Source organism: Equus caballus, chromosome X (assembly GCF_041296265.1).
Source record: "Equus caballus isolate H_3958 breed thoroughbred chromosome X, TB-T2T, whole genome shotgun sequence".
Lineage (NCBI taxonomy): Eukaryota > Metazoa > Chordata > Mammalia > Perissodactyla > Equidae > Equus > Equus caballus.
The window spans coordinates 38,770,171-38,784,115 of record NC_091715.1 but is presented as its reverse complement, the minus strand read 5'-3'; the positions used below and the strand labels follow the sequence as shown (position 1 = coordinate 38,784,115).

The following is a 13,945-nucleotide window of genomic DNA, read 5'->3' as shown; positions in this document are numbered from 1 at the left end:
TTTTGTTTGTTTTTAATTATTTTGTAATCTAGAAGGACATCTAAAGAATATCATTCTTCCTGGTCATGTTGCTTTCAAGTGCACACAACACTGCCATTTCACACGTCAGATACCAAAAGTTAAAAGGTGAAGAACATCTGATGACTCAAGAAGGAAGACAGCTTGTTTTGATGGTTTTTTTCTTTAAATATGCTACATATTCTTTACATCCACTCCTCACTACCTACCAAAAAGGGGTTTAGCCTGAATAGTTACGTCTTTTGAAAACTGTACGTAGATCTTTTTTAAAAAATCACCTCATAGTATAATGAAAATATCACCTCTCAGATGTTGCATTAGCATGTGATTCAACAGCTCAAAGGCCAGAAGCACGGTTTTCATGTCTTACCACATTCACAGCATGTTTTTATCAGATTGGCATAATAAAAAAAGAAAATATCAAAGTCTGAAAATGATACCTTGGCTTCTGTTGTTTTTGAAAACTAGACCTCAGATATACTCTATAGATTTCAGACATGGGTTTTCTACCTTGTAGAATGTAGAGCTATAGAGAGGTAGTCATTTTTAGTTTTTTTCCTAAAACCATTCCTTTTGACAGAACTGTTACAACTTTTTAAAAATCCATTAAAAAAGACTTGATGAGTTTTCCATTCACTTCTCCATTTCTGGAAGTTTGATTTTTAAACTCGAACAGACTCCTCCTGAAGAACGTCTGATTAATGGATGATCAAGGCATCCTTCTGCTGCCTCTCCGCGGGAGCGCCCAGCAACACAGCAACCGCTGCTGCTGGAGCCCCTGACCTCTACGGCCCCAGTTATTTTTCAAGTGGAAGCTGCTTGAGAAAAGAACCCAGAGAACCTTTCTACACTCACGAACTCACCACACGCCCCTGCTCAGGAGCCCACAACCTCTGCTATCCCAGCTCCCACCTCATTCTTCCGCACCAACCTCCCCTCCTTGGCAATAGGGCAAAGGAAAATAAGGAAAGCAATGTGGAGGTGGCTCTCATAGTCAAAAGGGGGTCCTATTCCTAAATGTCTTTGCTACCTCCTAACCAATGAAAACTCCAAATAAATTTCCTCACTAAATCATTATAAAAGGCTGTGCCTTACTATGCAGTGCTACTTTTGTGAGCTTCCATGGAAATCATTTATTATGAAGAACACAAGTTCTTTGAAGGCAGAGAATTTTGTCTGTGTCTCTCCACCTCCAGGAGATACTATATTTCATCAGCTCTAAGTTGCTGTCACTTGTAGGATGCATTTCAGATAAGTGAAAATGTGGAAAACAAATGGGCATCCTCTAATCAATGAAATATGATAACAGAGTAACTTGCACATAGTAAGTGCTTAATAAATGCTTACTGAATTGAATTATATTTTTAAAAAGTTTCTTTGGGAAAATATTTTGGGGCCTAAGCAACCTCTGTAAGATTTATCTTACAGATAAATCTGTAGGGAGCAGAGGACTATAACTTAAGGATTGCCTGTATTTCTAACAGCCAATTTGAAAAAAATGGAAGTTCTTGGAAAGCGGTGTGTTTCTATCTAGTTGTATGTCTGTTTCTCTTCTCTCTCTCCTTACCTCATCAATTAGTTTCCTGGCATTTGCGATAGTATAATCGCCAGCAAATAATACCACTAAGCATGATTCATCACTGCTCTTCTGTCTCTGACCCCTGGATACTGGAACGATACTTCTGTTGGCTTCTGTGGAAATGCGGACAGCCTTGAGCTCTTCGGTGGTAGGCAGAGGAACACGGTCTTGAACTACAGCATCTTCTGGAAGAAGGCTCCAGTTGAGTTCTCCTGACACAGGTGTAAAGTCATGAACGTTACTCCAGGTATTATTGAAGATACTTAGCCCTGCATCTTTGAACTGGAAAGCTAATTCAGGGTAGTACCATTGAAAACAGCCAAATTTGATATTTGTGGAAGACTCAATGATGGGCTGAGTGGCGCAGCACAAAAAGACTTCCAGCTTTCTACAATCCCGCACACGAAACTGCTGGCAGGCTAATGCGCATCGGCAATCTCTGCAATTTCGGAAAAACACACTGCCTTTCACGGGTCCCAGAAAGATTACGCAGTTAGTACAGTCATCAATTGTGACTGTAGCAGAGTGATCAAAAATATAGATGTTACAGTTCTCACAGTCTTGAATGAGAAACTGTTGCCCTGCCACTTTCCCAGGTAAGCGGCCTACTGTTTCATCCTTCAGGCCACTCAGCAGGTAGTCTTTCGGATCAACCTGCAGAGACAAAACACACACCTTGAGTATTATTAACATTATTCAACAGATACCAATTAAATGTCTATTGGGTGCCAGGCCCAATTCTTAGTGCTAGAATAATACGTTCCTACTTTCACTGACTTTGCGACATAGTAAGAAAATGAACAGTGCAAATTTTTTTTTCCAATAAAGAAAAGGCATGGGCGGGGGTGAAAGGGAGAGGGAACTATTATAGATAAAGACTCAATAACATATCAGCCAAACAATGTGCGGACAGTGTTTGGATCCTGTTTCAACATATCAATCGTAAAAGCACTTTTTTGAAACAATTAGCGAAATTCTCACACATATACACAGCATAATGGATAATATTAAGGAATATTTCAGCTCTGACCCTTTTTCTGATGCTTCACTTTTAAAATAACTTCTGCTTCTTTAAAACTTCTGAAATTGGAAATACACCCAGATTGAAATATAACTTCTCTCTTTTTTGTGTGAGGAAGATTGGCCCTGAGCTAACATCTGTTGCCAATCTTCCTCTTTTTGCTTGAGGAAGATTGTCATTCAGCTAACATCTGTGCCAATCTTCCTCTATTTTATGTGGGATGCCGCAACAGCGTGGCTTGACGAGCAGTGCTAGGTCCGTGCCCAGGATCTGAACCTGCAAACCCTGGGCCGCTGAAGCAGAGCACGCAAACTTAACCATTACGCCACTGGGCCAGCCCCTGAAATATATTTCTCTGTTCTTCCATAAATTGAGGCATGGGTCTTAGTTTCTAAACCCTGACTGATTTCTGCAACACATTACAGAAAATGGAAGAACCTGAAAGCACAAGAATCACTATATGTCAGAACTTGCATCTACTAGATATTCCAAACTAAAGCTCACATAATCTTTTAAACGGTATGCCTGGAATCTGTCACATTATTTTTTTAAATTTTAACTGGCCTCTCAAAATATAGTCATTAAAAGGCCATTTTGGGGCTGGCCCCGTGGCCGAGTGGTTAAGTTCGTGCGCTCTGCTGCAGGCGGCCCAGTGTTTCGTTGGTTCGAATCCTGGGCGCGGACATGGCACTGCTCATCAAACCACGCTGAGGCAGCGTCCCACATACCACAACTAGAGGAACCCACAACAAGAAATATACAACTATGTACTGGGGGGCTTTGGGGAGAAAAAGGAAAAAATAAAATCTTAAAAAAAAAAAAAAAGGCCATTTTGATTTTTCCACATTATTTTTGTATTCACTTCCACTGTTTTACCTGTTTGCAAATATTAAATTTCATGCAAAACTTTATGCACCAGAAACAGGCTCCCAGAGATACAGTATGCAAAAACCCGATTTTTTTTTTTTAAGATTTTATTTTTTTCCTTTTTCTCCCCAAAGCCCCCTGGTACATAGTTGTATATTCTTCGTTGTGGGTCCTTCTAGTTGTGGCATGTGGGACGCTGCCTCAGCGTGGTTTGATGAGCAGTGCCATGTCCGCGCCCAGGATTCGAACCAACGAAACACTGGGCCGCCTGCAGCAGAGCGCGCGAACTTAACCACTCAGCCACGAGGCCAGCCCCCCGATTTTTTTTTTACAAAGGATAATTTAATCATCGTAATTATTAGCAAACTAGCTTAAAGTGACTTATTCAATATTGCACAATAAATGTACTTATCCAGTTTTACATAATGTACTAGAAGGGGTACTGGTCTGTAGCACGAGGCAATAAAAGAGGCACTTGTTTTCCAGTCTCAATTTTGTCACCTCTGAGCAACATGATCTTGAAAAAGGCACTTCAGCTTTCTGGATCTTCAGTTATTCAACCAACATTTGAACACCCAGTATGAGCCAGACATTGTTTTAGGCACTGAAATGAATACGACCAGTTCTTTCCATAAAAGAAGTAAACACTAACCTAAACAGATCATTTAAAAACCACTTGACTGTGTAATGAGAAATGCCCAGAATATTCTGGAAATACAGAAGAGGAACACCTGGGGCGGGGGACGTGGGGGTATAAGACTTCCCGTATGAAGTGAGAATGAATAAGCTGGAGTTCACCAGGTAAAAGGGGTGGGAGTAAAGAACCCTCCCTTCGCACGCCAGGCAAAAGTGAAAGGAGGAGGAAAATAAAACTCTTCAGGGAGGGTGAGGAAAACTGGTGTGACCGGTGACACTGGAATGGGAGCAGAAAAAGCTAGAGAGGTAGGTGGGGGCCACAGTATAAAGCTTGGAAGTTATCCATGGGCAATAGGGTGCCACAGGAGGATTTAAATAATTTACATTTCAGGAAGATTATTCTGATGGGAATAAGGAAAAGTGGATCGCAGATCCGAGACGCTGTTGCAGTTGTCCAGAAAAGGCTGGAACTAGAGCAGTGGTTAGCAGGGAAGAGGAAAATGGGATAAATTTAAGAAATATTGAGGAAGTAGAATCGGCAGATTTGGTAATTCAATGGCTGTAGGAGGTAAGGCCGAAGGATGGATCAAAAATGATTCCTAGTTCTCTAGTCGAGTGTTTTTCAACCTTTTTGACCACAATCCACACTAGTACATTCTTCAGCACAGTCCAGTACACATACTTAAGAGTATTTGTGCATGTCCGTGTACCAATGAAACAAAAGTTTCACAAAATAATATTTACCCTTATTTTGTGTTAAGCCCCTTAATACCTTCTATTATCCCACTCACAGGTTTGAAAAAACATTGCTCTGGCTTATGTGATTGGATGTTGGTAGTGCCACACACACAAAATGGAAAACACAGGAGGCAACACAGGTTTAATGTGGGAAGATGTGTTCAAGCGATTTCATTTCTAGGAGTTTACAGGTGATGTACATATATAAAGGGCCAGTGTTGCTGCTGGCTCCCCGTTGCCCAAGATCAACCCCAAAGGGACCAAGTAAGGAAAACACCAAGAAAAGGGGAAACTCTGAGACACCCCTGTGGTGGGGTGTGGGAGGATACAATAGTAAAGGAACACCTGAGATTTCTGCTCTAGCTTCTCCCCCTCCCAAATCTTGAGACAATAGTGCTTCCCCCACACCTGCTGGGACTCAGACCTCTGGTCTAGACTTCCCTGGGAGTAAACGCAGGGCAGGGCAGAAACCCTGAGTTGGTGAAGAGCTGAGAAAAACACGTGGGGACTAACTTTGACAGTCATTCTGGACCTCTCCAAACCCTCAGAACTGGTGAATTAAAATCTAAGGAGTGTCTTCGAATGCTGTTTCTCTCAATTATTGATCGGTCAAGTGGAGTAAAAAAATAAAATCAACAAAAATATAGAAGATCTCAACCACACGATGAATAAGCTTGAGTTCTGCATCCAATAAGTATACTCACATTTTCTTCTTAAGCACACATTAAAGAGTTTTTTAAAATCATGTACTAAATCATAAAGAAAGCCTCAACAAATTTTAAATAACAAATAACTTACAGGTCATGATAGTGGACCAACATGCAACTAAGTTAGAAGTTAATTAAAAAAAGATACTTTTAAAAATCTTTGCCTATTCAAAAAATTTTAAAAACACACTGCTAGTAAGTCATGGGTTAAAGAAGAAATCATAATCAAAATCTAAAAATACTTAGAATTAAATGGTAAGACACCACATATGGGAAATCAACAGTTCAAAGAGATTTATGCATCCCTATGAGGGGTATGTACTATCATTATCTCTATCATGGCTTCCAGCAGCATGAGGCCAAATAACTTGCCCAAGGTCACAGAGTTAGTAAGTGCTTGAGCTGAGTCTCAGACCTAGGCAGTCTGGCTCCTAAGTCCATTCTCTTGGCTGCTTCTTCATACTCAACCACATTCAAACAGAAAGCAGTGTTTACTAGGCATATAAACCAATGGAACAGAACAGAGGGTTCAAAAATAGACATGTGTATATTGACAAAGGTGCAAAGGCAATTCAATATAGAAAAGATAGTCTTTTCAACAACTGGTGCTGGAACAATTGGACATCCATATGTAAAAAAAATAAAAAGAATCTCCCATACCTTGCACCATATATAACAATTAACTCAAAATGGATCACAGAACCTAAAAATAAAATCCAAAAGTCTAAAAACTCTAGAAGAAAACAGTGGAGAAAATCTTTGTAATCTTGGTTAGGCAAAGATTTCGTAGATGTGAAACCAAAAACACAATCCATAAAAGAAAAAATTGAAAATCAGACTTTTATCAAAATCGAAAACTTTTCTTCCTCAAAAGACACTGTTAAGAAAAGACAAGTCATTAATTGGGAAAAAAAATGTTTGCAAAACACATATATGACAAGGGACTTATATCCAGGATATATAAAGAACTCTCAAAACTCAATAATAAGAAAACAAATAACCCAGTAAAAAATAGGCAAAAGATTTTAATAAACACTTCACCAAGGAAAATATACGGATGGCAAATAAGTACATGGAAAAATGCTCAAAATCACTAGTCATTAGGGAAGTGTAAATTAAACCATGATGAAATACCACTACATGCCTATTAGAATGGCTAAAATTTTTTGAAAACTGACCATACCAAGTGTCGGTGAGGATGCAGAGCAACTGGATCTCTCATACATTGCTGGTGGGACTGCAAAATGGCATTGCCACTTTGCAAAATAGTTTTGCAATTTCTTATAAAGTTTAATATACAATTTCCATATGATTCAGCAATCCCACTCCTAGGTATTCACCCAAGTGGAATGAAAACTTATGTTCACTCAAAACCCTGTATGCAAATGTTTATGGTAGCTTTATTCATAATGACCAAAATTGGAAACAACACAAATGTCCTTCGACTGGTGAATTGAGCAACAAATGTGGTACATCCGTATAATGGAATACTACTCGGTAATAAAAAGGAACTCGTGTACATGTAGCAACACGGATGAATCTTAAATGTACCATGCTAAGTGAAAGAAGCCAGACTCAAGAGGTTACATACTATATGATTCCATTTATATGACATTCTCAGAGAGACAAAACTATAGGGATAAAAAACTGATCAGAGGCTGGGGGCAGAGCTGACCACAAAGGAGCACGAGGAAATTTTGGGGGACGATGGAACTGCTCTATACCTTGATTGTGGTGATAGTTACACAGCTGTATTCATTTGTCAAAACTCACAGAACTGTACACTTTAAAAGGGTAAAATTTGCCGTACATAATTTATACTTCAATTAAACAAATTGCTTAAAATTGAAACATTATTAAGTCATTTTCAGGGCTACATAGCTATACAGCTGAAAGGTTATTTCATGAATGAAAAGGCAGTGCCATGTAATTATAGAAATAATATCAGTACTTTGGTCTTAAATACACTGATGACGAGAAAAGGTGCAGTACTATATTTCTGTTAGCTCACTGTGTTGCTAACTATATAATCACAAAATAGAATTATGGATTTTTAGGATCAGAAAGGATTTTCCACATCATCTAATCCAACCTGAATCTAATCTTACATCCTATCACATTCCCCTTGTTTACCCAGATTTGCCTGAATGCTTGTAGCAACGCTTACCTCCCCTCATGAGATGCTCAAGGAATTAGAGAACTGGAAGGGATCTTAGGAAACTGAGGGCTGGAAAAGCTAATTGGCTTTAGCGGTAAGGTGTAGTTGAGTGCAGAACACAAATTAAAATTCCAGTCCCATACACTTTCCACTCACTACGCTTTTTCCCTTTATCAAAACTATATGAGTGAGGAAATTGGAACACTCATACACCACTGGTAGAAATGTAAAATGGTGCAGACACTTTGAAAAACAGTTTGGCACATCCTCAAAAACTTAAACATAGAGTTACTATATGACCCAGGAATTCAAGTCCTGGGTTTATACCCGAGAGAAATAAAAACATATGTCTACACAAAACTTGTACACGAATGTTCATAGCAGCTTTATTCATAATAACCAAAAAGTGGAAACAACCAAAATGTCCATCAACTGATGAATGGGTAAATAAAAAAATGGATAAATAAAATAATATATCTAGGGGCTTGCTCTGTGGCTGAGTGGTTAAGTTCGCGCACTCCGCTGCGGCGGCCCAGGGTTCGGCTCCTGGGCGCGGACATGGCACCGCTTGTCAGGCCACGTTAAGGCAGCGCCCCACATCCCACAACTAGAAAGACCTGCAACTAAGATATACAACTGTGTACGGGGGGTTGGGGAAGATAAAGCAGAAAAAAAAAAAAGAAGATAGGCAACAGTTGTTAGCTCGGGTGCCAATCTTTAAAAAAAAATAATATATCTATTCTGTGGAATGTTACTCAGCAATAAAAAGGAATAAAGTAGTGATACATGCTACAATATGGATGAATCTCAAAAACGTGCCATGTGAAAGAAGCCAGTAACAAAAGACCACGTATTGTATGATTTTATTGATATGAAATGTCCAAAATAGGCAAACCTATAGAGATTGAAAGTAAAATTGTGGTTTCCAGGGGCTGGGAGGAGCGCGTGGTGCGGAGGAAGTGCTAACGAGAGTGCGAGTTTCCTTCGCGGGGATGGAAATGTTCTAAAATTAGATCATAGTGATGGTAGTAACATAACCCTGTGAACTTATTAAAACTATTGAGTTGTACACTTTAAATGAGTGAATTATATGGTATATGAATTACATCTCAATAAAGCTACTTTTAAAATGAATAAACAAAGAACTAGCTATTGCCGTTAAAACACAACAACTTTATGTAAAGGATTTTAAAGCATGTTGACAAATTCTTTGACAATCCTCCCATCAAGAAGTCCCCTCCCCTTGGACCTGGTTGGACATGTGTGATTGCCTCAACCAACAGAATGTGGCAGAAGTAACACTAGGTCACTTCAGAGGCTAGTTAGAAAAAGCCACGCCGCTTCTGCCAGTCTCTCTTAGGACACTCACCCTTGGCACCCGGCCATCACACTGTGAGGAAGCCCGGGCTCCATGAAGAGGCCCCGGGCCCTCAGTCCCAGCAGAAAGCCAGCATCAACTCGCCAGCCAGCTCTGCGATTAAGCCATATTGAAAGCAGGTCCTCTGGTTCCCAGTCAGGCTGCCGCAGGTGATGCCACGTAGAGCAGAGAGCCAACCCTGCTAAGCCCCACACAAACTGCAGAGTTGGCAACACAATAAGTACTTACCATTATTCTAAGCCATGACGTTTTGGGGTGGTTTGGTATGCAGCAATGGATAACTAGAATACCTTATATACTTGAAAGGCTAAAAGTAGCATCTAGCCCCCTACTCAGTGCAGACGCTTCTTTCCAGTAGGTCACTCTCCAACCTCTGTCTGAACGTTTTGACTACCTTGGAAATCAGGTCCTCACAAAGCCACCCCTCCCACTGATGAACAACTCTGGGAATTATGACCTGCCTTATGTTCAGACTCGTTCTGTCCTGCTCCGTCTCTGGTCCGAGTCTTATCCTCAGTGGTAACATTACCGTCTAACCTCTCTTCCTCAGGACAGGCCTTGACCTTATTAAATAGTACAGAAATCTTTAGCACTGTTCCATTTTATAGCCAAGGAGCCTGCAATGTCCAACTTTCTCCAAAGTTACACAACAGGTATTGAATAAAATGCAGTTACTTGAATCTCTGGTATAAAGCTTTTGTTTAGTATTATTTCTATCGAATATGAGACAAATGTAATGGATACAGGATGTGTTGTCCATACTCAAACTCACAATTTTCATACTTATGCCATCATTGTTTAGAAGACTAATCCTCATTTCTATCATCTAGGAGAAGGAGTATTGGTATGAATAACTGGAAAATGAAAACTACTTTTCTGCACCACTCATCCTCCCCTTGTTCGTACTTAAATATTTCCTATTTTAACTCAAGAAAGCCAGTCAGCTCTTCGGGGCAGGGATCATTCTTAGAATTTTGAGTCTTCCTTGGTGTTTCAGTACATACATACTGAATGATTTGCCTGGCTATGGGAGACAGCATACAGATGAGGATAAAGGCACTTCTTTCCAAATGATTTAAACACATATCTTACAATCAAAAAATATTTCTCATCATGTCAATGTAGTAATTGTACAGTAAACTTTTTTCTTTTTCAAAGTCAGCAGCCATAGAAATGAGCTTCTCACACTGTTGATTACAGTATATCAGTTGCCATGACAACCTTTAGTCTCCAAACATTCTTTCTAATTGAGACAATTTCTCCTAGCTTCAGTCCCCTAAGACTGACCCAATTACACAACTCAAAAACCAAAACCCAGAGGGTGCCTCTCCATAAAGATACTCTGATTACACAACCTAAGGAAAAATTTAAACACCACTTTTCCAAGTTGCAAAGGAAACTTTTCAGCCAACGAATTTTGTTTTTAGACCTAAAGTCTTATAAATTGAATGGTAATTGTCTAGCATAACTTTAAAATTATATATGCTATACTCCAGGATCACATTATAGAAGCCTAAACTTTTAATACAAACCATTCTGTTAATGTATATACAATATATCTCATTTATGTTCTCTGGACTGTATTTGCATTCTATTCCTTTTAAGGTACAATTAAACTCTTCTAAGAGCAAACAAGTATCAGTAAAAGTATCATTAGGCTAACACAGAACATTTGTACACTAGCCAAATCGGCCTCAGGAGAGGTAAGGAACTAGGGAAAAAAAAATCTTCAAAATCATATAAAATGTAGCAGTCTGTCATAAATGAGGCACCCTAGTCATTCCAAAAGAAAAAGAAAAATTCCCAAAAGAAAAAGCAATGTTGGGAAATGTGGTATCTGCATTGTTTCAAAATGTAAGCGGGGGGGGGGGGGGGGGGGGGGGTGGGGCGCGGCCCGGGGCGGCCCGGTGGCCGAGTGGTTAAGTGCGCGCGCTCCGCTTCGGCGGCCCGGGGTTTCGCCGGTTCAGATGCTGGGCACGGACATGGCACCGCTCACTGAGCCACACTGAGGCGGCGTCCCACATGCCATAACTAGAAGGACCCACAACTAAAATACACAACTATGCACTGGGGGGCTTTGGGAGAAAAAGGAAAAATAAAATTAAAAAAAAAACGTAAGCTGGGAATTCTCTTTAATAGTCCAAAAGATTTTTTTTTTTGAGGAAGATTAGCTCTGAGCTAACATCCACTGCCAATCCTCCTCTTTTTGCTGAGGAAGACTGGCCCTGAGCTAACATCCGTGCCCATCTTCCTCTATATGTGGGACGCCTGCCACAGCACGGCTTGCCAAGCGGTGCCATGTCCCCGCCCAGGATCCGAACCTGCAAACCCTGGGCCGCCCAAGCGGAGCGCGCGCACTTTAACCACTGCGCCACCAGGCCGGCCCCCAAAGGATTTTTAAATTGGGTTGTTTTCGGAATATAATGCTCATTTAGTTAGAAAAATTTTGATTAGTTGAGTTGATCAAGATTTTAACTTTTACTATACACATACGCAGAAGCATGAACTTATTTTATATTTCCAGTAACATCTCTTACACCTCTACAACTACAGTATCTAGCAGTGTTCCCCAAAAACGTTCCCTGTAAGCTCAAAACAATGTCTACAATGGAAAGTTTACCGTACGCTCATTGAGGGAGCGGGGGGGTTTAGATGTTGGTGTCCACTATTCTATTTTCCAATGTGTTTACTTAGCCAAAGAGCAAAAGAAAAAGTCACAGAACACATCCATTTATCTAAAAGGACAAAGATTAACATGCGAGATTCCAATTAACCCAAACATTACGTTAAGAAAGGTTAACTGTAAGACAATTTATTATGAAGTAATGAGTCAGAGGGCAACCAAGACTACTCTAAATAAAAAACTAAAAGCACTTTAGTTTTAGCCTATGATTTCAAAACAAAAAGCTAAAATAAAAATAAAATACACAATCTTCTCTATGGCAGACAGTTAAGCTTAAAGAATATTGTCAGAAATAGTAAGGATGAGGAAATGAATCTTTTAAAAGCTGTCCACCAAATGACTTTAAATGATAGGTGCAATCTTCTCGTACGACAGAAAGCACAGTACTTTCCATTCCTACATTATAAAACGTTGCTATCAAGTATGGATACGAGATAATAAATATACCGAGGAGGATCTGAGAAACAGGGGCAGAAAGATGGGGCTGAGAAGTCTGCAAAAAGTGTCCAATTTCTTAAATCTGACTCTTGGAGAATCAGGTTTACATGAATAAATGCTGCTGGGGATTGGAAATCACACAGGAAGATCTATGAAATCAAGACATTAATTAGAAATTTACTACAAAGTATTCATGGATAAAGATATGTTGCATTAAGCAAGGAGTTAACTGTTCATAACACTCATTTAAAAACCTCATTTTGTCTGGAAGACAAAAATAATTGATAAGTCTATCCAAATATTTTACTAAACACAAATGGAGAACTATGTAGAAAGAGGAAGCATTATGAAATTTATGACTAAGTGAGTTTTGAGCAAGACTAGTGGACATTTCCAAAGCTTTTTTGTTTCTGGCTACATATAAAATTAGAAATAAGGGCGTTTTCATTCACTTATAGCGATAGTAAAATACTGCCTGGTTTATGCTGGTTATTTTCACCTTTCACTCTTAACAGACATTCCAAGGCGGATTCGATTTTCATTATTCCTTTCGGGTAACTGGAAGAGGAGGGAGGGCAGAGCTGTACGTTCAACAGTCCGCTTCGTAACAGAAAATTCAGCAGTGGACATACTATCAGGCGCCGAAGAGATTTACCGGCTAGAGAGACAAAAGAGAAAGCCACAGAAAGAACAGAAGCCGCGAAAGAGATGAGAATCAGTCCCAAGTGTAACTCGAGGACTGGACGAAACCCCGCTGGGCGCTGCGGGTGAAACGAGCAGATCTGAGATCGGGGCATTCGCTGCTCTCCTTCCTTCTCTCGATCCCCTCCTTGGACGGGAGGTCAGGGTGCAGAGCACAGAGAAAGCCCCCAGGGGTCCATGCCCTGGACAAGGCGCACTCAGGCCCCCTCCAGCGCTTCCCAGCCCTCCGGGGCGCCCTCCTCGCAAAGTCATTCACTGCGACTTCAACTACCCGCGTGAGAGCGAGCGAGGGAGCCGCAAGGGCCCGTCGCGGAGAGGATCGGGAGGGCTGAGCCCAGCGGCGACGGACTCTGCTCACCTTCTCGCGCTGGTCCCAGCTGTACTGCTTCGGTGGCTTCTCTCCGCCCTCGGTCTTCTTCGGCTCCTTCTCAGCCTTCCGCCTCTTCGAGAAGAAGCAGCCCATGGTCCCGACCCGCGGGGCTCTCCGGCCGCTCCTCCTCGCCCGCCCGCTCGCTCAGGCCCCTCCCGGAGTGCGGCGTGAATCGCGGACGCCCGGGGCCCCCAGCTCTCCGCCCAGCCTTCTGCAGCCTCCGCTCGCCGTCAGGCCCAACACCCCTGCTCTTTTTCCTCCCAGTCGCCCTGACAACCCACCGCAGCCAATGACCGCTCGGCGCCCGGTGAGCCAATCAAAGTCTGCAAGCAGCACCGCGCGGCCTATGAACAGAGGTCGACGTAAGCGCACAACCATTCCACGCCCGGCTCCTGCACCAGCCCCCAGGGGCGGGCCCACCCGCCCCGGCCCCCGCGCTGCCCCGCCCCTTCTAGGAATTAGTGGGGCTCTCCAGCTGCTTGCGGTGCCCGCTCGGCGGTCCCGTCTGTTTGCCCTTGGTTCTCAGTGTCCAAGTTCTAGGCGCGGGAGGGATCCGTGATGCAACGTTAGACTTCAGATTTATGATGCAAGTGGTGAGGGAAAAGGAATTGCTGCTGATACAGGAAGGGGCCCTGAAATTTGCGTTCCTC

The 13,945-nt window shown here is 41.6% G+C and overlaps 1 protein-coding gene across 1 annotated transcript in view; it reads right to left on the bottom strand.

Moving 5' to 3' along the window:
• RP2 (RP2 activator of ARL3 GTPase) overlaps positions 1–13,613 on the bottom strand; it is a 38,242-nt gene extending 24,629 nt beyond the window's left edge. The window contains exons 1-2 of the mRNA XM_001491267.6: positions 13,284–13,613; positions 1,586–2,251 (exon numbers count right to left, since the gene is read on the bottom strand). Coding sequence (XP_001491317.1) covers positions 1,586–2,251; positions 13,284–13,388 — 771 coding nt within the window. The 5' untranslated portion in view covers positions 13,389–13,613. The remainder of the gene's footprint in view (positions 1–1,585; positions 2,252–13,283) is intronic.
• Between the last annotated feature and the right edge of the window lie 332 nt (positions 13,614–13,945).